This window comes from Mustela nivalis (assembly GCF_964662115.1).
Source record: "Mustela nivalis genome assembly, chromosome: 13".
In the NCBI taxonomy this organism is placed as follows: Eukaryota; Metazoa; Chordata; class Mammalia; order Carnivora; family Mustelidae; genus Mustela; species Mustela nivalis.
The window spans coordinates 80,451,749-80,475,782 of NC_139032.1; the positions used below are offsets into that span (position 1 = coordinate 80,451,749).

The 24,034-nt window shown below is 54.6% G+C and overlaps 1 protein-coding gene across 1 annotated transcript in view; it reads left to right on the forward strand.

Moving 5' to 3' along the window:
* The first annotated feature begins 17,663 nt into the window (after positions 1-17,663).
* DAB2IP (DAB2 interacting protein) overlaps positions 17,664-24,034 on the forward strand; it is a 185,530-nt gene continuing 179,159 nt past the window's right edge. Inside the window, exon 1 of the mRNA XM_082695332.1 lies at positions 17,664-17,796. Coding sequence (XP_082551458.1) covers positions 17,757-17,796 — 40 coding nt within the window. The 5' untranslated portion in view covers positions 17,664-17,756. The remainder of the gene's footprint in view (positions 17,797-24,034) is intronic.

A 24,034-nucleotide genomic window follows, 5' to 3' on the forward strand; every position in this document is an offset into this window, starting at 1 on the left:
GCGGGACTCTGAGGTCTGCCAGAAAGGAGGTGTTGCAAGCTGAGTGGGCTGAAGTGGTGGAGGTGGAGGCAGGAGCCTGACACCTGGGACCAGGCCACCTGGCTGGAAGTCCCAGCGCAGCCACTGCCTTGCAAGGCACCCTCCCCTCTGCAAGCCTCAGTTTTCCTGTTAGAACCTTCTGCTTTCCTGGTCCATAAAATGGGAATTGGGGGTCCCCAGAGCGCGCTTTTCAACTTGTAACGTGCCTTTGAATCACCTGCCTTTTTATAAAAGGCAGATTCTGAACCAGTGTGTCCGGGGTAGGGCCTGGGAAGCTGCATTTCTAACAAGCCTGAGGTGGGGGGAGTGCCCATACGGCTGGCTCTCGGATTTATCTCTGGAGACCTGAGATCATCACCTTTGATGACAGGTTTTGTTTGCTTGTTTTAATTCCAAGTAGGCTCCACATCCAACGTGGGGCACCAACTCGACCCCGAGGTCAAGTTGCATGCTCCACTGACTGAGCCAGCCAGGTGCCCTGACCGGGTTTGTTTGATTTCTTTCTTTCTTTCTTTCTTTCTTTCTTTCTTCCTTCCTTCCTTCCTTCCTTTCTTTCTTTCTTTCTTTCTTTCTTTCTTTCTTTCTTTCTTTCTTTCTCTTTAACAGATTTTAAAGATTTTGTTTATTTATTTGACACAGAGAGATCACAAGCAGGCAGAGAGGCAGGCAGAGAGAGAGGGAGAAGCAGGCTCCCCACAGAGCAGAGAGCCCGATGCAGGGCTCGATCCCAGGACTCTGAGATCACGACCCAAGCCGAAGGCAAAGGGTTACCCCACTGAGCCACCCAGGTGTCCCTGGGTTTGATTTCTTTGAAGGCTTTATTTTTAAGTGATTTCCACACCGAACGTGGGGCTCAAACTCACGACCCCAAGATCAAGCGTTGCGTGCTCTACCAACAGAGCCAGCCAGGCGCCCCAGGACTTTGGTTTTTTGAGTTGAGCGGAGAAGCCGGGCTAGTGTTCCAAACCCTTCTGCAGCAGTTGCTGTTTCCATATTCACTCCCTGCTTCCTCCCTTCCTTCCGCAAGCACTTTCTGGGCCCATCCTGCGCGTGAGGAACCCATGGATACAAGATCCAGAAAGTCCAGCCTCACATGCCCAGTGCTGGGAGGGGAAGGAAGCCCCGGAGGGGCCCCTGGCCAGACAGTGCAGGGATCAGTGAAGGCTTCCCAAAAGAGAAGATTCCTTCACCTACTCTAAAGGAGTGGGCAAGAGGGCGCCAGACCAAGGTGAGGCTGGGGAAGGGAGAGCATGTTCCAAGCAGAGGAAATGCACGTGCAAAGGCCTGGAGAAGAGAGAACCGGGCTTGCCGAGGTAACATGTGCGGTGAGGGCAACACGCAGGTGTACAAAGCCAACACACCAACACGCCGCTTGTGGGTTAAGAGGCAGTATCCTCAAAGAGATGATGATTCTCTTCTCTTCTTTTCTTTTTTTTTTTTTTAAAGTAAGCTCTACACCCAACGTGGGGCTTGGGCCTACAACCCCGAGATCAAAAGAGTTATCTGCTCTAGTGTCTGAGCCAGCCAGGCGCCCTGAGATGACAGTTCTTATTCGGGGAACCTCCATGAGCTCCAAGGAGTGGGTTGTTGTGGGATGGTTTCCATGGCAACTCTCTGCTTTCCTCCCCCAAAGACTCTGCAAGGATGCTTCCAAGGGCTCCTCTGACTCCGTGGCCCAGGCTCCCTCAGCTGGGGAGGGAGTCCACTCCCACGCCTGGCTCTGGGTCCCCAGGCCCCGGAGAACCTGCCCCCCTGTGAATGTGCTGTCACACCCAGGGCCCACACTGACCCCACCCTTTTCCTCTCCCGCCCTAGCCTTTGGGACACAGTTCTGGCTGCCCCCTTAGAACGTGACTGAAGCTGAGAGGGAGGTGGACATTTCCTGAGGTTTGAATTCTTTCCACTTGGGGTGGGAATGTGGAGGGAGGTTGCAGGCTTCCAAAGGCCAAGGTCTCAGAGACCCCTTGCCTGACCTCCACCTCAAGGTCAGAGCACTTGGTCATCCATCCCATCCACTCATACCTACTGAGCATCTACTATGTGCCTGGCCCCTTCCCAGCAACCCCTGGACGCAGACCCAGGCCCAGGAGCTCCTAATCTAGTGGGAAGAATGACTTGGAACAAGTGATCATGGGCGTGGTGGGCTCTGCCCATTTTGGGCTCCACTGGGGGAAGACAGAGAAGGATGGGAATCCTGAGGGCTGGATCTGAGAACCCAGGCCCGGGAGGGACCTGAGACCCCACTGCTCTGAAATAAATTCTTGTGTCCCCTTTGCTCTCTCTTGGATCACTCATTCTGGGAAAGCCAGCTGCCACACTCATCGTCCCTAAGGAGAAGGTTACACGACCCTCAACTGAGTCCTCTTGCCAGTAGCTGGCACCAACTTGAAGTTTTTACTCACTTTTTATCTGCTTGCTCTATCGATTACTGAAAGAAGGATTGTGGAGCCATCTCAGAATCAAATTCTCCGGCGCCTCCCTACAGCCTGGATGATGATTGCAAACTCATGTACGACCCAAGCCGGAATCCCCAGCTAAGCTCTTCCCAAATTCCGGACCCGCAGGAACAGTGGCATAAGTGGTTTTTGTTGTTTTAAGTCACAGAGTTTTGGGAGAGTTTGTTATGCAGCAACAGGTCGCTAATATCCCGGGATTGATCCGATATATAAAGAGAAGCAAAGATATTACCAACTAATGGAAGCCAGATTTCTCATCACTGGAAAAAGAAATGCAAATATGGAAAAGGAGAAAATTAGAAAGACCTCGTGGTGTCAGATAGAAATTCAAGCTCTTGGTTGTTCGTATATGTACATAGAGGTTGAGTGGATATAGATGTGAGTGTGTGGGGTGGGGGTGATGTGTAGATACACGTGGATAAACACAAACATACTCCCAGCTCTGTCCACTGAGAAAACAGCAGAATGGTGACATACCAGAGGTAGTGGGCACACTTAGTGGGTTTTTACTTTATTTTTATTTTCTTTCTTAGTGGGTTTTTTAAAAAAGATTTTATTTATTTATTTGACAGTCAAAGATCACAAGTAGGCAGAGAGGCAGACAGAGAGGGGTAGGGAAGCAGGCTCCCTGCTGCGCTGAGAGCCCGATGCGGGGCTCAATCCCAGGACCCTGGGATCATGACCAAAGGCAGAGGCTTTAACCGACTGAGACATCCAAGTGCTCCTCTTAGTGGGTTTTGAAATACAATTTTCTATTAGGGGTACATGGGTGGTTTAGTCCTTTAAGCGGATGACTTGATTTTGGCTCAGATCATGATCTCTGGGTCCTGGGATCAAGCCCTGCGTTGGACTCTGCCCTCAGTGGGTTTGAGGATTCTCTCTCTCTCCCTCTGGCCTGGCCCATGCACTCTCTCTCAAATAAAACTTTAAATTAAAAGAAAAGATTTTATTTATTTATTTGAGAGAGAGAGAGAGCATACAAGAGCATGGGGGTGGGTAGAGGAAGGGCAAGCTCAGTTAGTTAAGCATCTGCTAGGCTCAGGTCATGATCCCAGGATCCTGGGATTGACCAGGGAGCCTGCTTCTCCCTCTATCTACCCCCTGCCTTTCTCTCTCTCCTCAAATAAATAAAATCTAGTAAATAAACCAATTAACTAAAAAAATAAATTTGAAAATTTCATTCTCCATTAAAAAGAATCAAGTCTCCTTAGGGAAATGACTGATTTCAGGGCAGGGAAAAAACCCAAATGAGCTTGAAATGTCAAATTGCAACCCAAAGTAAGCAAGTGTACAAAGAATAAGGCAAAAAATCTAAAGGAGTGCCCCCTGGCCATGTCTGAAAATATCTAAGTGTCAAAGTATTGACATTAATAAACCAGTACTGGTCATATTGATATAACCCATTGAATGACACAGGAATCCATGACTGTATATCAATAGCAATAAATAAATGAGTATGTTGAAAGCTTGATAAAGAGTTGGATATTTATATATTCAAAGTAACTTCCCCACAAAAATGCTCTTGAATTACAAATGGGAAAAGAGTACTTTTATAGTGGGGCTGCCTAACAGACACCATCTTAAATCAAGCTATCAGAAATGACACAAGTGACAATCCAGAATCACCTGTTAAGATGCAATGGAAAAAATGCAGGATCCCCGTGATGTTCCTGTGGATGTAGGAAGGTTTCCCCAATTTTTTTTTTTTTAAGATTTTATTTATTTATTTGTCAGAGAGAGAGCGAGCGAGAGCGAGCACAGGCAGACAGAGTGGAAGGCAGAGTCAGAGGGAGAAGCAGGCTCCCTGCGGAGCAAGGAGCCCAATGTGGGACTCGATCCCAGGACGCTGGGATCCCAGGACGCTGGGATCATGACCTGAGCCGAAGGCAGCTGCTTAACCAACTGAGCCACCCAGGCGTCCCTCCCCAATTTTTTATCTGAGTGTGCTATCAATTACTGGAAGAAGGATTGTGGGTTTATCTGTTTCTCCTTTTTGTTCTCTTAAATTCTGCCTTCTATATTTTGAAGCTACCTTATTAGTTGCATACAAGTTTGGAAGTATTGTATCTGCTTGATGAATTGAACATATTTTTCCCACTGTGAATAGCTCTCTTTATCTTTAGCATTACTTTTCTTTTCACTGTAAACTCTACTTTTGCTGACATTAATGTAACTACACCAGTTTACTTTGGGTTAGTATTTTATATATAATTTTTTCCATCTTTTTCCTCTTTTCATTTCTGTATCCTTATATTGGACATGTCTGCTTCATAAGCAGCATATGATTGGGTTCTATTCATTTTTTATCCAATGTATCCATGCTTATCTTTCAACTGGAGTATTTAATCTGCTTACATTTAATATAATTGCTGACATATTTTTCTTTATGTCTCCCACTTTCCTGTTTGTTCTCTGTTTGTCCCACTTCTTCTCTGTTGCTTCTGTCTCCTTTCTTGCCCTCTCTTGCCAACCTGAAAGTACATACCCAGCAAAGCTACTCTTTTGAAAATGAAAATGAAGCAGAGGTATTCCAGGCAAATAAAAACCATAATAATTTGTCACCAGCTCACCCCCATCAAAGGAATTAGGAAAAGATGGTTTCCAGGCAGGAGAAAATGGATCCCAGACAGAAACTTGGAGATGCAGGAAGAAATGATGGCCAATAGAGAGAGAAAATATGTGGTTAATCTAAACTAATATTGTCTGTATAAAACAATAATAATATTCTCTTGTGGAATTTGAAATATATAAAGAATTAAAATACCAAATGGCAACAGATGACAATAGCATGTAAGTCAGGAGGGGGTAAATGGAATTTTAAGTGGCTTAAGGTTCCTGCATTTTCCTGCAAGTGGTAAGAGTACTAATTTATGCTAGACTTTAATAAGTCAAGGATGCATATTGTCATCTCTAGGGGAAGCACTGAAAGAATAGAAAACTGGCAAGCTAATAAAGAAATAACATGTAGTAATAAAAAATACCAAATCAATTCAGAGTTAAGTGAGAAAGGAGAGAAAATAAATGTATTTTTTTAACTGAAAAATAAAGTAACAAAGAAGAAACTTCAGAGGTAATAAAAATTTTAAATTGGGTAGGGAGCATGTAGTATTCAATTCAACCTGATTCACATCCTTTACATACATGAGGTAAGTATTGTTTCTTCTCTACTCTATAGTTAATAAAAATAAATTTATTTATTTTTAAAGATTTTATTTATTTGTTAAAGAGAGAGAGAGCACAAGCAGGGAGAGGCAGGCTCCCCGGGGATCGATCCCAGGACCCCTGGATCATGATCTGAGCTGAAGGCAGAAGCTTTAACCCACTGAGCCACCCAGGTGCCCCAATAAAAATAAATTTAGAAAGCAAAGCAGGGGCACCTGGGTGGCTCAGTGGGTTAAAGCTTCTGCCTTTGGCTCAGGTCATGATCCCAGGGTCCTGGGATTGAGCCCGACATCAACATCGGGCTCTCTGCTTCGCAGGGAGCCTGCTTCCCCCCCCCCCCCCCCCCCGCCTCTGCCTGCCTCTCTGCCTACTTGTGATTTCTCTCTGTCAAATAAATAAAATCTTAAAAAAAAAAAAAAAAAGCAAAGCAATTGGCAGAAACTAGGCACATATAATAGGATCTCATTTGTTTATGTATACATAGAGGAAAAATAAGGAAAAGGAAACAGAACACAGGTGGGACAAAGGGAAATGTATACAGGAATTTTTTCTGTAGAGGAAAATTTCGAAGCCTATTAGCCAGGATGCAATCCGCGGATGTCTGCGGGGGTGGACGGCCTGGATGCTGGGAGGAAACTCGATCGCAGCTTTGTATGGTCTATCGAGTTTGCCTATCTCTTTCAGTAAGCGTATACTCTTGAAATAATTTTAAACAGCCTGCAAATATACGTCCATTCTGGAAAACAAATTTTAAAAATCTAATGAGAAAAGGACCTGGTGTGCCTTGCAGCCTGGAAGGCCAGTGACCCATCCTGTTCCTTCCCTGGCCCAGCGCTTAGTACTTAGAGTTGAGCGACAGACTTTCCGCCGTGACCCGCCTCGCCCACACGGTGGCGCTGCGGGGCAGGCGCAGCAGCTCCCAGCCCGGGTGGGAGCGGGGGTGGGAGGGAGGGGGGTGATGTCGCCGCGGGGAGGGGGCGGCGCATCTTCATGAACAGATTTATTTCTTCAGCATCCTGCCGGCAGGCTTACCAGGTGGCATCCGGAGCGCTCGCACGCAACAAGTCAATCGCCCCCGTAGGTGGCGGCGCTGCATTCCAGCGCCAGCTGCCGGGCCATTTTCCACGCCGTGGTGCGGCCCAACCCACCTCGCGTGTTAACCGCGATGCGTGTTAAAAGCCCCGGGGTATCCAGATGACAAGACTGGATTCTTGAAACGTGCCTGTGGGGCTCTGACAGGGCTTGTCACATCATCATTGGGGCCCGGCTCGAGAGGTAGTGAGGTCTAGATCCCTGGAGGTGTGCAAGCCCTACTGACCCACCTCACCTGTGAAGGGGCCTACACGAAGGTGGAGGGGATCTTGCTTTGGATGAGATGATCCTGGGTCTTCCTGGGCTAAGACTGGGTGTTTCCAATTTCTGTCTGTGAATTCTCCCACATGTAAATCTGAGCAGAGCACTGCCTGCTTAAGACATTCCATGGCTCCCCATCGCCCTCAAAGTCCAAACTCCTGAGCCTGACTCCTGAGTTTCTTTCCCATCACCACACCCCGGTCCAAACTACTGCCACCTGGAGGTAGCATGCCCTGGTTCTAATACACTGACTGCTTCCACTCCATTCCACCTGGCACTCTCTCATCTCTGAGCCTTCAGCAGGCTGTTCCCATCCACTCAAATACCCCCCCCCATTTTTTTCTTGTCTAACTCTGACTCGTCCTTCAGACCTATAGTTTCAATGTTGCTTCCTCCTAGAAGCCCCCCGGATCCCAGCTGCCCACCACCCCATCACCCCCCACCAAGCTTCTTTCTCCAAATACCACTCTGGACTTGATTTATACATTTACTGTTTGCCTCCCCTGGTGGCACCTTGACGGCAGAAGTCAGTCTGCATGGGTCTACCTAGCCTGCTCTCCCACGGCTAGGATGGCATCTACCAGGCGCTCCGTAAATCACGGTCCCTTGAATGTTCAAGAGCGCATATGAATGGCAGGGGCCCCTTCCTTCCATGGTGCCTGAGGGGTTTGACAAAGGCACTCTGTGGGCTGCAGAGGGGGAGGGACATGGGAGGAACAGCCATAGTTACGACAGCTCGACAGCTCGTTCAGAGGAACCGCTGGGCTCCCCCTGGGCTCCTGCTGCCAGGCAAGAAAAACCACAACAGCTAGAAGCTGCTGGGCCCCTCCCCAGCACGCGGCGTGTGGCTGGACACAGGCGGGCCTCGAGCTGCAGCAAAGAAAGGGATGGGTGAGGGGCTCAGCTCCACCCAGCTCTGCCCAGCGTCCTCCCTGCACAGGGAGGTCCCTTCCAACCCCGACGCCCAGCCCACATGCACACTGACATCGGACATCTCCCCTGGAACACCCTCCGCACCCTAAACTCATCGAATTAATCACCCGTCTCCAAATTGCTTCTCCTGCTGGCTCCTCACTCCCTACACTGCACCCCCACCACTCACCCAGCCCCAGAGCCTGGTCTCTAATCAAGGACCCCACCATCTGCTTTGCCATCTCTCCAGGGTCCTGTGAGGACAGCGCTCCCTCCGCGTCGGCCCCTCCCGCGCTCCACATTACAGCCGGACTTTCTTCCTTTCAGTTCCTCAAACAAGCTGACTGCTCTCTCCTCTTGACCTTGGGCTGACCGCTCAGCCTGGACACCCCCTTTCTACGTGGCAAACGTGTCTGTGTCCCTCTGGTTCCTGCATAGACGCTCTTCCTCCAGGAAGCCCCCCCAGATCAGGTGCTCTACCTCAGGGGTCCCACGGTTACTTGGGCTTTCCCGTCTCTGCCCAGCTCGTGCTGTGTTGTCAAACCTGGTGGTCACTGTTGTGTCCCCCAGCTCGCTGGGCTGCTCAGTACCACCTGACCCAGCTGGTCCTGTCCTCTTGCCCAAACCCCTTTTGCCCTGGTGGATGGACAGAGGGAGGGAGGGATGGGTGAGTAGGGGGACGGGTGGGGGGCTGGGTGGGGGGCTGGCTGAATATGGAGAGATGGAGGAGGGCCTTGACGCGCAGGTGTGCCTCTGGAACCCACAGTCCTCGAGGAGTGCTTGAGCGGCCGCGGTCCCAGATCCTGACTGGCCCCCGTAGGCCTCTCTAGGCCCCAGAGGATTTGCTCTGCTTGTTCCCAGTGGTGAGGAGAAAGTGCTCCAGAATGCCACACTGATCCGCATTTTAAGTTCTGGTGCCTTTTGACACAGCGTTTCCGCTTCTGAGGATCTCTCCATCAGGACTGCCAGCACGGGGACACAGAAATAGGTATAGTGTCGAGAAGGTCGTGGCAGGGCTGCTTCTAATCCTGTGACACGGGGACCAGCTTGGCGGTCCGTCAGTGGGCCCCTGCTGGTGAGGTTTGCTCGGCGGCTGGTACGAGGGTCCAGCAGACACATCCGTGTGCCGAGGAGGGAAGATTCGGGGTTGAGTTGCTAAGTGACAAAAGCATAGTTATACAGGATGCGCTACGTGTGGTGTGAATAAACACACTGTGTGTGTGTGTGTGTGTCCTTGTGCACAGGAAAGAGGTTGGGCTCACACTCGCCCGCCTCCTAACCATGGTCACCCCGGGGTATACAGTGGGATTGGAAAGGCCATTTCTTTACTAGTCTCTCTACCGCACCAACTTTTCCTGTAACAAGAAGCCTGTATTCCTATGTCATTGGACATGCACGTTTAAAGAAATCGTCTCACTGTACCTTTCAACACTTGACTTGATGGCAGTTGGGTTGGGTGGGAAGGTGGGTGGATGGGTGAGTGGCGAGTTCCCCCAGGGCGGTGGGTGTGGGATGTGTCACCAAGTGCTGACCAAGCCTCCCCTGGGCTTTCAAGGCTCACTTCTACCCAACTACGAGCACAATCTCCCAGGATTCCCAAACACATAGGGGGCGGGGGTTGAGGGGGGCAGCAAACTGCGGCCTGCCAGCCAGATCCAGCCCAACAGCTGTTTCTACATCGCCCCTGGGCTAAGGATACTTTTTACATTTGTAAATGGCCGGGAAGTAATCAAAAGGAGAATGCCATTTCATGACACAGGATAATTATGTGACCATCAAATTTCAGTGTCACCAAATAAAGTTTTGTTGGAACAGAGCCATGCCCGTTCATGTAGGCATCCTCTCCGGCCGCTTCCGAGCTCCAACGGTAGAGCTGAGAAAATAGGACGGAGGCCGAACGGCCTGCAGAACCCGGGTGTTTACTGTCTGGCCCTTTGCAGACACAGCGTGCGGATCCCTGATAGCTTCTGTCCCAAGCAAATCAGTGGGCTAAGTGGACCCACGGCTTGGCCTTTGCTCTCGGGTCTGTGCCCCCTCCAGGCTCTCTCTCTCTCTCTCTCTGCCTCCTGCCTTTTTCTACCTGCTGGAAAACTAGCCATCCTGAATTATCCTTGCAAACCCACCAGCAACCAGCGGGGAGAGCTCCCTCTGGTGGGCCCCACGTCTGGCTGATGCCCGGCTGCAGGTACACCCACCTTTGCACCATCCCACCACCCCTGTCCCAGTGGGGATCCTCAGGGGCAGGGACTGATTCGTTCCTGGGTCTCGGGCTCCAGTTGGCCAAGTGGCATGAATTGCCGTCATTGCTTTGTGGGCAAAGTGCTTCCAGGCTTCATGGTTTTTCCCCTGACTCACCACAAAACCTGAAAGCTAGCCAGGAAGCATGGGTGGGAGTGGGGGGTGAGGTTCAGGGGGAGTGCAGCGAGCTGAGCTCATGGGAGGCAGGAGGCGGGGGGGGGGGGTGTTCTGATGATCATAGGGGCTCTTCCCAGGGCAAAATCACGTGGTGCGACCATGGAGAGCAAAGCAGACCAGCGCAGAGCAGTAGCAGGAGGACATAGCCTGACTCGAGTGGGGACCTGACTTTGGAGTCAGAGGGAATTGACCTCCTGACAGAGAGTGAGTTCCCCATCTCTGAAGGTAAGCAAGCAGAGTTCGGATCAAGAATGTTATAGAGGAGATTCCTGCCCTCTCAGGGGACTGCACTGGATAAGCCTCTAACCTGGGGCTCTTAGAAGCCTGGGGTCCTCTCAGGGCAAAGATCAGGCACTTTGGGGCCAGGCATAGGGCCGAGATCTGGGGGTTTGGGGAGAAGACAAAAAGGACTATCCTTGCCAGCTGCTGAAGATCCACCCCCCCTTCATGCCAGCCTGGGTCTCAACCCTGCTGCCCACATGTGGGGCCTACCCACATCAGCAGGACTTCTCAGATGGACCTCAAGGCAGGGCTCTGGGACCCGGCAGCTAGCTAGGATTTCTTGATGGAGACCATGGTTCATCACGAAATTGATGACTTCACAGAACCCTGGGGACCATGACCACTGTCCCCATCCTCTCAACCCTGGAAATCCCCGAACTCCTGGCACTGACCTAGAGCTCGCCTCCTTCCGGGAAAGATCTGAGGTTCCTTAATGAGAATCCAGCCTCACATTTGTACCGCAGGAGGAAGCCACGGCACTCTGTGGTTCAGAGTCCAGGCCTTGGAGCCTGCTGCGGCCACCAGGGGCAAGTTACCAACCTTCCCAACAGGGCTGTGGACGACTTGAATTTCTCATCTGGCCCCAGATTTTTGGGACCCGCTTCGGCCATCTCTTTGCCATGTGCGGCCGATGAGCGTCTCTGGCCCCTGCTGTCCTGCTGTCCTCAGTGTTTAGGATTCTCGGAGAGCACATGGGAGCTCACGAGGGCCCCACAAGGGCCCCGTGCACACCCAGGGCTGCCGTCATTGGAAGGAGCCCAGCCCCTTCTTCCCCGGTGGAGGTGACAACAGGGCCAGCCCGGGACACACCCTCATGCCCCGCTGGTTGCCTCACGCCTTGTCCAAAGTTGCCAACCCTCAGTTCTGAGGCCTTTCAGTGAGCCACAGAAACAGAGCCGCCCCTCTCCTTAAATATAGGAGATGATGAAGGACAGTTGTTTGGAGAAGAAGAGGGCGGCCGGGAGGGAAATCGAACCACCAAAGGCTGGCCTGTCCCATCTCTGAGCCTCCCTGCCCCCCGCACCCAGACACACCCCTAGGAAGCCCCACCGGGTGCTACTGTGGGGCCAGTGGGGACTTCCAGCTGGGCTGACACGGCCTCGAGCCCCAGCTTGGAGTAGCCTCTCAGTGTTCCCATCTATGAAATGGGACTCAGAAAACCTGCCATGGAGAGCCGAGGAGTGACATGCGGAGAACACTCGATTCACAGTATCTGCGTGGCCGCCGAGGGGAGAACCTCTGGTCTCCCCGCTGGGGCCCAGCCTGTGATGAGAAGGGAGGACCGGTCCCACCAGATAGGCGTTAAGAGAACGGGAGACACATAGGAGTCCACACGTGAGGTGCCCTGGGGCTCAGCGGGAGCCCCCAGATTGTGTGCTTGTAGATCAGGGCCAGAGGCAGTAGGGGAAGGATGACCGTTACAGCGGACGCTTAGTTCCTCCACAGAGGTTTTGTCCCATGCATATTTATTGGGGGCCCAGGACACTGGGCACAGTTCCAGGTGTTGGGGGTACAGCATGGTGCTCGCATGGAAGCCAGGGCCAACAGACAGGACACAAATATATAAGACAATGTCACATGGGATGCTAAGTGTCAGGAAGAAAACCCAAAAGTTGGGGGGAGGGGCAGGGATGACAAGAGAGTGATGAGAAGGGGGGGGGCATGATATCTCAGGGAGGTGGTAATTGACCAGAGACCTTACCATAGATGGGGTGAGGCTTTCGGGGAATCTTGGTCAAGCAGAGGAAATGAGGGGCGCCTGGGTGGCTCAGTGGGTTAAGCCGCTGCCTTCGGCTCAGGTCATGATCTCAGGGTCCTGGGATCGAGTCCCGCATCGGGCTCTCTGCTCAGCGGGGAGCCTGCTTCCTCCTCTCTCTCTCTCTGCCTGCCTCTCTGCCTACTTGTGATCTCTCCCTGGCAAATAAATAAAATCTTAAAAAAAAAAAAAAAAGCAGAGGAAATGACCAGGCCTCAGGGGGAGAGTGGAAGGGGCAGTAAGAAAAGCCAGGTGGTGGGGTTGTAGGGGAAGGATAGAGGGAAGGCGGAGCCCAGGAGGAGGGAGGGGAGAGAGAGGGGGAAGGAAGGAAGAGAGGGGACGGAGAGAGGAGGGGAGGAGGGGGGATGCTTCCCCAGGCCTTGTTCTAAGTTCTGTCTGCATAAACTCACTCCCCTGCCAGGCCTCCGGGGACTGTCCGTACCCTACAAAGACATTCAAGGAAACCAAAGCTCTGAGAAGTGGAATCACTTGCCCAGGGTGGCCCAGCCGGTAAATGGGGAGCTGGGATTACCTGTCCTCAGCTCCGACACTCAGCCAGGAGGCTCCTGAGTGGGCTCTGGCCCACGCTGGCTTGTGTTCTGGAGAGGGGCTGTGCAGGGTCAGCTCAGGAACCCCGGAAAAGCCAGACACTGTGGGCTCCCCACGGGCTCCATTTGGGCTTGAGCAGCAGGATTTAGCTAGAAAACCAGCACTCAGGGGAGAGAAGGGCTAAAGCTCTCACGGCAAAGAATGTGGGCCGTTCCGTGTGATAGGACGGTGTCGCCTGGCCTTACTCCTTGCATCTGCCTGGCGAACTCCTCTGCATCCCTCCCAGTCCCATTCAGCTGGACCCTCCTCTGCAAGGCTTTCCTGATTCTGCTGACCAGATGGCTCCCTGTACATACGCTCTTCTAGCCTTCACACCCTTGGGTTTCTGTTCTTCCCTTAGGTCTCTGGCTCCCTGGCTCAGTCCAGTCTCGCGTGTGGCACGGGCAGAGAGAGTGAGTGGTGCCAAGAACGCATCGTCCCCAGCAGGGAAGGCAGTGGACTAGCTGACCACGGGGAGTCCGCGGCCAGGCACCCCTTCTCCCTGCTCCTTCCTGCTGGCTTCTCTCCAGGGACACACAGCTTGGGGCCAGCTGCCATCAGTGACTCCTAGTTCCCTGTCTTTACACAGAGTGACAAGTCCTGTCTGGAACCGGGGGATTCCTACCGCCGCTGGAGCTGGGGCGTGCATCGGGCTGGCGCGCTGGGCTACGTCCGGTGCCCTAGCGACCCCCACTAGACTCATTGCCCCCCACCCCAACCCCACTCCACTCCAGCCTGTCGCCATGGCCTCCTGGATGTCTCCATGTGTCCGTGTGAATTTCCCGCAACACAGTTTCTGGGTCTCCCCCGGCTCCATACACCAATCTGCAAGCCTTGGCGTCTGCCTGGTCCTTTCTCATCCTTTTCTCCATGTCTGATGGCCTGCAGCACCTAGGGCCCTACTGGATCTTGAATGCATTTGCCTTTCTCTGTCCACTCTGGCCCTCTTGGGGTCACCTTGCCCACAGCAGCCTTTCAGGTCCCTTTCCTGCTTCAGCCTGCAGTAGCTCCCACCCCCCCCCACCCCGCCACAAGCCCCTCCACGAAGCTGCCTCTGTGCCCTTTCTCTGCTCTGTGACTGTTCCCCTGACTGTCCACCCAGGCCCAGTCACACTGGTCATTGTCCTGTCCCTCCCGCTCACCAAGCTCACGCCCACCTCAAGGACTTTGCGGTCGCTTTGTCCAGTGCCGGTTGCTTTCCCTGCACATGGCAGCCAGGTCACGGCTCAGATGTCACGCTCTCGGAGATGTCTTCCCTGACCACCACCCAGCTGCAAGCAGGGCTCTCTGTCATGCTCTATCATGTGGCCCTGATGAGCACTCCTCTCTGTGTGACACTGCACCTGTGTCCCGCTGGCTAGGACGTCACTGCCGCAAGAGCAGGGATAAGGTTGTCCTACGCCCTAACAGAGCCATGCACAAAAGCAGTGCATGAGCAGGAGAAGGAGTCAAAGAACCAGATGGGGCTCGGATGCCCCTTGTTGCCACTCCAGGAGTGTACACATGCTGGCAGTTTTGGACCCCGAGAATTCACATCTAGGTTTTTACCCTAGGGAGGTCAAGTGACGGATGCGCAGAGAATGTTCGCGATACCCATCCCCGTATTGGCTCTGGCGACAGCCTGGGTGTCCATCATTAGGGCACTGGCTCAAAGCAGGTACAGCCCAGCTCCCACGGAGCTGCCAAGAAGGAGGCCGATCTGTTTGGCATCACTGTGTCGTCAAGGGAAGGACCTGGAGACCCATGCTCCAGACGCATTTATTGCAAAGGAATCCCTGAGCTCCGAGGTCTGGTTGCACGGAAACAGAGCTAATTCATAAAAACAGAGAAATGAATTGGGAAGGTGTGGGAGCTGCCAGGTTCCTCCAGCTCTGACCTTGACCTGTGAGACAGCGCTGGCCTGGGAAGGAAGTACCTGGCTCTGGCTCACTCCGCTGCCTGGGGGCCCAGCCGGACCTGGAGCCCAGGCCCCCTTCCCATTGAGCCATGGCCTCCCTCCTGCTCTCAGTGGGCCCTGGAGCACAGCCCGGGGAGGAATGCATCCTGCCCCCCACCCAAGCCCCTCAAGGCAAGTCCCTTCTTTCAAAGCCTCAGCTTCCTTGACTGTATAAGGAGCTCCTATTCTCCTCCACCTGCCTTCCCCACATTGAGGCTGTTAGGATGATCAAAGAGGAGAATTACCCTTCAGGAGTACTTCACAGGTGCCCGGTCTGGTCCGGTCGGTCCTGCCGTAAGGCTCAGACCCCGCCATGAGGAGACACTACAGGAACAGCATTCTACCCGTGAGACTCCCAAGGAGGCTGGCTCGTGTCACCCAGTTAGTAAGTGGCAGAGTCGGGTTAGAAGCCTAGAGGGTCTAGAGGGTAATGCCCCCACTCTACCTAGAATGTGACCCCAAAGCCCCCAAAAGCTTCAGGGCCCCGGAGAGCTGACAGGAGAGCTGGACCTGAGCTCACTTGCTGACGGGTGGTCTCAGGGCCCACCCCTTCACGCCTAGATGCCTCCCCACAGGGCAGCCCGCCCCCCACACCCGCCGAGAGGAGAGTCTGTAGAGCTGGATGCCCGCAGTTGCCTGGGTAGGGCCTGGCCTCCCTGTAATTAAGGCAGCGGGAGGCTGGAAGCTGAGAGCTCTGGCAGCCGAGGTTGGAGTGGGGGTGAAGGGTGACCCTGAGGCTGGGCCGACCACGTCAGCACCCACTGGCTGCTCTGGGAGCAGCTGGGCCGCACAGGGTGGCTGGGAGGGGCCCAGACGGGTGTTTGCTTCGTGTCCTCCCTGGCCTGGGCCCTCCTGCCAGCTTCCCAGCTTGTCCCCCTGTCCCCCCAGCTCCCTTCTCTTGCTGTCCCCTCTGCCTGGGCACCAGAACCAGGGCATGTCTCCAAAAAGCTAGTCGCAAAGGTGTAGCTTGTAATGATCTCACAGTGCTGGGGGGCAGAAAGCTTTCTCCTGCTTTGTGTGTTTGTGTGTTTGTTTTATGTCGGAGATCTCTCTCTCCTGCTTTTAGTGCAGAGCGTTACAAAGCCTGGGAAGGGGCTGCTAGCAGGAATTCCCAGGCATTCCTTAGAAAGGAGGCCTCTAGAATGCCTTCTGAGGCTACCTGACACCAGCTCCAAGGTAGCTGGTTCCAGGTCCTCCCCACTCCAACCCCAACCAGCGCATCTCCGTGACCTTCTTCCAGGGTCTTGTCATTCCCACTGCAATGCCCCCTTCCATGCCTCTGCCTGTGCCAGTCCCTCTGCCTGGGATGCCCTTACCTTCCCCTGCGCAGCCCATGCAAATCCTGGTCTTCTCTTGCTCTCCAGTTCACATGCCTCCTCACCCAGGCAGCCTTCCCTGATTGGGCCAAAATGGTGCACTTCTCCCACAAGCCTATGGCGTTGGTCTGTATTCTGGGTTGAATGTAGATTGAATGAATTACTGCATCTCTGTCCTCCCCGCTGTCCCCCAGCACCAAGGCTGTCACTTCCCTGGGGCCCAGGCCTGCCCTTGAGGCCACCTGCCACCTTGGACGAGTCACTTCTGTCCAGGCTGCACTGTCCTCATCTGTAAAACAGGACAGCAGAGCTTCTATGAGGGACCACCGGGCAGTGCATGAGACCACGTGCGTAAATGCTCAGAACGGCGGCCGGCCCCTGTGGCCGCTCCCTGAGTGGTACCCAGCGTTCCAGCCACTCCCGTGGCTACAGGAGCCAGAGAGGCCTTTCGAAAGATGGCTTGGAATGCATCACTCTCACAGATCATCCTCGGGGTCTGGCCTGAGAATAGCCCCCTGAGGCCCTGCCTGGCTCTCGCCTGTTTCCCTCCCTGGTTCCATCTCCTGGCACCACCTCCTCCATCAGACTCTGTTCCTACCACCTGGAACTTATCGGGGGGGGGGGTTCTGAAGACCCCACATACGCTGTCCGCTCAAGGTTCTCAAGCAGGTCCCTTGTTTCGCCTGGCTCGCCTTTCCTCCTCGCTCCCTCCTTCACCCGACTCTTACTCAGCCTTAGGTGCCCGTTTCCAGGAAGCCTTCCCTGACCACCTCCCACAGCCAGGGGAGACATCCCGGCTCTGTTTCTGCAGCAATTCCCCCTCCCTCCCACCTGGCCTTGACCTGCTTACCTTCGGGCTCCACGAGGCCAGACACCGCTGTGTCTTGCTCGGCGCTGTTAAGCCAGCACCTGGCAGTGTCTGGCGTGGAGTAGATGCTCAGAAAAAAGTTAATGACTAACTGAATGGAGGGATGAGTCAGTTCTGCATCCCCCACACTGCAGGAAATGTCTGTAGAACAGATTTGAGTGGGAGGTTCCAGCAGGGCCTGGGAGAAGCCCCTGGGGTTTGGGCGCTGGGTGGCGAACAGAGCCGAGCCCCCCTCCCCAGCCCCTCCCACGGGTGGGTCAGCCGGCACCACCCCCCACAGACCCCGGGGGGCCTCAGAGCCAGCTTCCAGATGCTAAGCCCCAGCTCAGCCTCACCTCTTAGCTTTTCCATCTGCACAGCCCCGGCCAGACCCCGCAGCCAGCGTCGCAGGCAGCCAGGCCAATCGTCCCGGCGTCTTCCTATTTTAGACATCTCGCTGCCTCGGTCCCTTCTAATGTTTCCAGCCCGGCTGCGGGGGGAGGAAAAAGAGGTTACTGCTACTTTAAATGTACTGTATGAAGGCGAGGGCTGGAGAAGGGCCTGCTTGCAGGAATACCCAGTCATCTAGTTGGAAAAGCCGCCAGATGGAATACAAAAGGAGAAACCCAGACGCTCATGGAGACAGCCTTGGTTCATAAATCAGGTGGGGCCAGGGGCTGGGGGCCCATTCGCCATGGAGCCCGATTCCCTCCTGGACCAAGACGACTCCTACGGTAAGAGGGCCCCGGCCCCTGCAAAGTGGCAGAGTTGAGGATTTGGCCGCGCCGCTCGCGCTGCTCGGCAGACTTTTCTCTGCTTGCTGCAGGAATCCGAGTTGATGCGGGGAGGCCGGCAGGCGGCTGGGCACCGTCTGGTCCTGGGGCCTCTGGGTGGGCATGGGTGCTCCGGGGGAAAGGGCACAAGGCCGAAGCGTTGCCCCTGGGCAGAGCCGGGGGCAGCCCCTTGGACTCTGGACATGAGTAGGGTCAGGGGAGGGAGAGGGAGTTTGGGCTGCTTCTGTTTTGCTCTTGGCCAAGAAGGAAAGGAAGGAAGTTTGCAGCCCCCCTGCCTGTCTGCCTCGCTCTCGGGTCCCCAAGCCTGCCGGGTGCTGTGGGGAATTTAATGAGTGAGATCCTGCAGATAAATATAGATGGACCAGGCTTCAGGAACGCACCCTGTAATTAACGCCCGGCTGAAGGCACGCCCCACTTTGCAGGCCCCCCGGGGGGCTACCACGGGGGCTGCTCCTGCTGCCCTTGCTGCAGCCTTTGGGGTGACTGGAAACCCCAGGGAAGATTGCCGGGGCACAGTTGCCAGGACAGAGCTCTTGCTGCGAGCCTGGGACAGGACTTGTTAGACTCGGAATGGCTCAGCCGGGGTTAGGTTCTGCAGGCTTGGAGCTCCAGGGACGCAGGGAAGAGGAACCCCTGCTCAGCCTGGCCAGGGAGCTGCCCATCGGCTGGAATGCCGGGGCGCCCTGGCTGTCTCTGGGCAATGTGTGCCTGAAAAAAGAAGGAGGGCCAGGGTGCCTGAGGGGCCGAGGCAGGGTGGGGGGGCAGCAGATTTGGGGGTTCAGCAGGGAGAAGGCCCTGTTGGTCAAAAAGGGGGCGTTGAGAAGTGGCCTTACTCCAGCTGGGAGCTGCCTTTGGGGGCCCAGGTCCTTCTGGGACCACAGTTCCTGCGAAGAAAACGGAGTTCTCCCTCTGGACCCCTCTCCCACCCCAACCCCAGCCAGGCCTGGCCTCCATACAGACTCAAGGCCAAATTTCCTTCCTTCTGCAGGAGCTCAGCTCTTTCCAGGGAGAGGGGCCTTTTGCCATGTTCGGGGCTGTGATCCTCCAGGGAGATCTGGCAAGGCCCAACCATGGACCTGGCACTGCTGGGCAGTCAGGGGACTAGAGGATGTCTGCTGAGCGACCCCCCCCCCCGCGTGCCCAGCTGTGTGCCACGGGCACGGGTACAGAAATGATGAGCTAGCTCAAGCTGCAGAAATAGTTTGTGCTTACTGAATGGAGGGAGGAAAGAGAGAAAGGGGAGGGGGGAGGAGGAAGGGACAAAGAGAGGCCCCTGACCCGGAAGAACTCCCAGCCTCGAATGGGAGACAGACAGACGAATAAAATGAGTCTGGATTGAGTGATGAGTTCTCTGGGGAGTGGGGCACAGACAGTCTGATATATGCCCCCGGAAAGTGCTCACCTGAAACTTGGTATAGCCTTGCCCGAATGCAACTCTATAGACGGCACAGACCCTTCGCTGGGGGACCAACCCATGGCCAAGTGAGGCTCTCTCACTTCTCCCAGGGCTCCATCTCCCCACCTGGGACCCAGAGCCCCGAACTGCTGTTTCCTGGTTTTCGGGCAGCAGCCTCTGGGCAGGGCGAGGCTGGTACCCTGGAAATGGTGTGCACCCTAACTAAAGGGCCCCATGCATGGCGGGGGGCACCTTGTCTTTACCTGTTTTGGGAGACTGTTGCTGGTCTTCTGGAAGCTGGTCAGGTCGTAAGGTGCCTAGGAGCCACGAGGAAGAGGCAAAGGGACAGAGGGAGCCTTAGGAAGGAGTTAGGCAAGAACAGAGGGGAGCCCAGGCTCTTGCAAGTGATCTCGGGTCCAGCCGAGACAGGTCTGGCTCCAGCATGCCTGGGAGGCCCAGAGCAGAAGGAGCCTCCTGGACCAGGCCAACGAAGGAAAACCATGGGCTCAGAGTCACTTCCTCTCTATGTAGCTAACTACTTTCAGGTCCTGTGTTAAGTTTTGGGGTTGGAAAGGCAAGTGAGACCTTATCTTTGCCTTCATGACATTTCTAGGTTAGGCTGGGAGAAAGGAGAGCACCCTGGTGGGGGAGATCAAGGCACTGTGGAACTCCTCACCCACATGTGGAGTCCAGGAAGGCTTCCTGGAGGAGATGACTCCTCCACTAAAGAAGTTGATGACTCTTTCCTTCATGAAACCCTTTCTTCACCTGGCTGCTGGGAGAGGTCACTCTCCTAACTTTCTCCCACCTATTTCTCAGTCTCTTCTTCTGGCTCTTTCTCTTGAATCCTTACTTTGTCTTGCTACCCACACAGTCCCTTGACCAAGATCTGCTGCTTCTGCCTCCCTGCATGATCTAACTCTTTCTCCTTCATGTACCCACTCCTTAGACTCTGGTCCTACTGATCTGAACTTGTTCACAATCATCAAAGTCATTGTCATCCCAGGGCCTTTGCACATGCTGTTTGCTTTTCCGGGAACACTCTTCCTCTCACTCTTCAGTAAGCTAATTCCTCCTCCCCCTCTTATTCCCAAACTCAACTGAAAAGTCACTTCCTCAGAGAAGTCTTCCCTAGATCATGTTCCTGCGATCCATCAAATGAGATCTTACTCTTACTTTCTCTTTTCCTTGATATGGTCTGCTCCTATCTGTACAGGACGTTATTGTGTGTTCACGTGTGTGTGCTTGAACTTGACGTATCCCCAAGTCTCTGAGCTCTCGGACAGCTGTTATCCCCTGAGCATAACTCTCTGCCTGGCCCAGAGTAAGCATCCAGCACACATGTCGAATGAGTGAGTGAACAAATTCCGTTGGCCCAGGCAAAGAGGTGAGGAAAGGCATTCCAGGCAGATAGAACAGCAGGTGCAAAGGCCAGAGAAACTTCTGAGGGTTCCCTGATACTTCCAAGGAGGGTGGTGCTTTGGGTCGGGGTTGACAAGCTGAGCTCCTTGGGGGACTCGGAAACTTCAGTGGGTACAGGGTTGGGAGAGGCACAGCTGGGAGTGGGGCTCTGGGCCCCCTTCCATGGCTCAGATCAAGCAAGACTCTCTCCTTCCATCTGGTGGAGAGCCTGAGCTTTGATTCCATCCACCTGGTGCTCCAGGAATGAAGGGATTTGGGCCACATCCCAGCCACTGGCGCAAATGCTCTGGAGGGCGGCGCCGTGTGGAAGGGGCCTCAGAAGACAGGACTGAGCAGTGCCCTATTAGATCGTCCTGAGGTGAGAGACCCTTGGAGCAAGGCCAGTGAGGGCTGAGGTGGCTGAGGGAGTGGCAAACACAGGAGCAGGGGTTTCTTTACACAACAGTCAGAAATAAGAAGGCAGGGAGCAGAAGCCCTTCATGGGCAGGCCTCGTGTGTAAATCGAGGCAAGGGTCAGACAAGATCTGGGCTGACCCCCTCTGACTGCCTGACAAGTCTGGCTCAGAGAAGCTCTTCCTTCCCTTCTTTCCAGCTGCTGAGGAAGAAAACAGGAGGACCCTGTTTTCTCACCCTGTAGAACATTCTCTGGTCGGGTTCTCACGCCGTCCTGCCACTCCTCCACTTTGCCGACGTGGCCTCCCACCCCTGCCTGTGGCACCCCTTGGTGCTTTCCTGATGAGGGCATGTTTTGATCGCCTGGTCGCTAGTCTGACTCCCATTTAAGACCATAAGGTCCTTGAGGGCAAGGCTGTGCCTTGGTTGCTACTGCATTCGCTGTATGAATGAATGAATGAATGAATAAACAAGTGAATGAGTGAATGGCCCCTGCTGGATCCCGCCCCGGACGTGCTCTGGGTCCTCAGGCATCACCCCCCACTCTGGGCATGATGTTCCCTTCGTGGTCGTTTGTACCCCACACCCCGGAATGATCTGGCTCTGACCATCTAAGATTCTAAATCCGACTCAGCACTTGGCGCCCTGTCCCCTCCCCGCGGCCCGAGCCTCATCCGGGCTCCCTTCACCTTCGGGCGCCCTGGACCAGGTCCCTGCTCCTCGCTCAGCCTTGGTTTCTTTGTCTGACAAATGGGCAGACTTGGCAGGGCCCTGCCCGCCTCCCTGGCTGTCTTGGGGAGTGACAAGGTAAAATCTCATGAGACTGGACACCTGGGGTGGGGGGAATCTGTGATTCCCGGAGGGAGTTGGGCTTGGACAGAGAGCTGGGATCAGTGCTCCGGAAGGGGCTGGTTGCTCGGAAATCCTGGGGGCAGAAGAGGCTTCAGTTTCTTCCTGGTGATAACCAGCGGGGACATCTGCCCCCGTTGAGGGGGTCCCAGTAGCCTGGCAGACGAAAGTGATTTTATAAACTTCCCAGTGCTGCAGGTTCAACAACCAGGCCTATTTACTGAGGCCCTTTTCTGGCTGAGGTTCCATGCAAGGTCCTTCATGGACTTTGTCTGCTCGAGTCCTCAACGCCATAGACCCGTTGTTGTTAGTTCCATTTTCTGGATGAGACAACTGAGGCTCTGGGAAGTTAAGTGATGGCCAAGGTCATACAAGGTGATTTGAACCCAGGTTGCTCCAGAGCTCAGGACAGAGCTGTATCATTGCCCCTCCGGTGGCCCCTTCATGTCCCCCCAAAAAATCCTGCCTCCTGGGAGGGTTTGCTGGCAGAGCTCTTGGGAGGAGCCCAATGCGGCAGAGCCATAACCAAAGGCCATATGCACCCAGCTGGGAACAGCGAGCAGAAGCAGCTGTGATGGGACAGGGTCAGTCTAAAGAGAAGGTTATTTTGGGCTAGAAGCTGTCAGGGGTCTGATGTCACCACTCGCCAGCCCTTCCCATGAGAGGAGGAACCGAAGATGTCAGAAGCAGGTTTGCCTCAGCTGGTAACAGATAGACAAAAACCGTAAAAGAACAGCTGTATGCCTGGTCATGCGCCTCCCTTTCATCATCTGGCTTCCCCTCGCCAGCACCCTGTGGGGTGGGGGTTAGCATTCTTGTGTTAGAGATGGGGAAACCAGCTCAGAGAGGCTGAGTGACCCACCCAGATCACACAGCTAGTGAGTGGCAAGGCTAAGAGTCATGTAGGTTTGTCCCACCCCAGAGCACATGCTCTGAACCTGTGCCCACTAGGTCCTTCTCTAAGGCTGTGTCTATGCGGGTGGACTTCTCGGGAAGGGCGTTCAGTCCTGGCCTGCCTCTCAGGACAAGAGCCTGGGACCTCCTCTTGCTCTGCCACTTGGCTAACTCAACAGGTCTTGGGCAAGGACCTGGGTGGGCCCTCAGCGAGCTTTAGCTTCCCTGTCTGGGGAACTGGGTAGTGATGCCAGGCTGGCCCACCTGGGCTGGGGAAAGAATGCAAGACCCTGATTCCTTCCATCCTGCCCTGGGGCTCTGCCCTGGGCCTGCTGGCCACCGAAGGAACAGGAATAGCCACGTTCCTACCCGGGGCCCTTCCCCAGGTGGACGAGCGAGGCCAGTAAGGCAGAGTGGGGGCCCCATTTACTGAGCACCTAGTACATGCCAGCCTTGTGATGTGTTCCACACGGAGTCACCGGCTCCTGGCAGAGGAAGGAGCGACCTCACTGCGCACACGAGACAATCGAGGCTTAGAAGGGCCCACAGACACAGGCTCTAGTGGGGGCACTCAATTCAAGCGCAGGACTCCAAGACTCCTGTGCCTTTTTCCACATTCTAGGCTGTTCGCTGGGTACTCTGGCCCCCAATCCAAAGCCCTTCCCATGCCCAGGAAGGCCTCGGTCCCGCCGGCCAGCCATGCCTGGGCCTCTGACCCTCCCCCGTCGGGCAGGTGGACTGGGGTGGAGCCCCCGCCTTCTTGCCCCATTGCCTCATGGGAGTCTGGGGAGAGGCTAAATCAGGAAAAAATAGTCAATAAAGAAGAACAATGAGGATAGTCGGGAGGGGCTTAAATCATTTATGTGCCCAAGCCTCAGCAGCTGGCTGCAGGAGAAGGCTCGGAAGTGGGGCCCAGGGAGGGGGACGCAGAGGGCAGCCCCGGGTCTGGAGCTGGGCCAGGCCGAGCCAGGAGAAAGCTCAGGAGAAAGGAGCTCCTGTCCCCCAGGGAGCAAGGCTCCTAGTGGGAGGAGGGAGGAGCTCCTATTGTTTAGAAAGCAAAGACATCCCCCCTCCCTCCTCTCCACAGGCTTCTGGTGGGCTCCCTCTGGAGCTGCTGTTGGCAAACAAGCCCAGGCCTCAGCTTCTGGCCTGGGCTACTTGGCTCTGCTCATCAGAGGGCTGGGGATACTAGTAGCCACCTCCCACGGCTCCCACTCTTGAGAG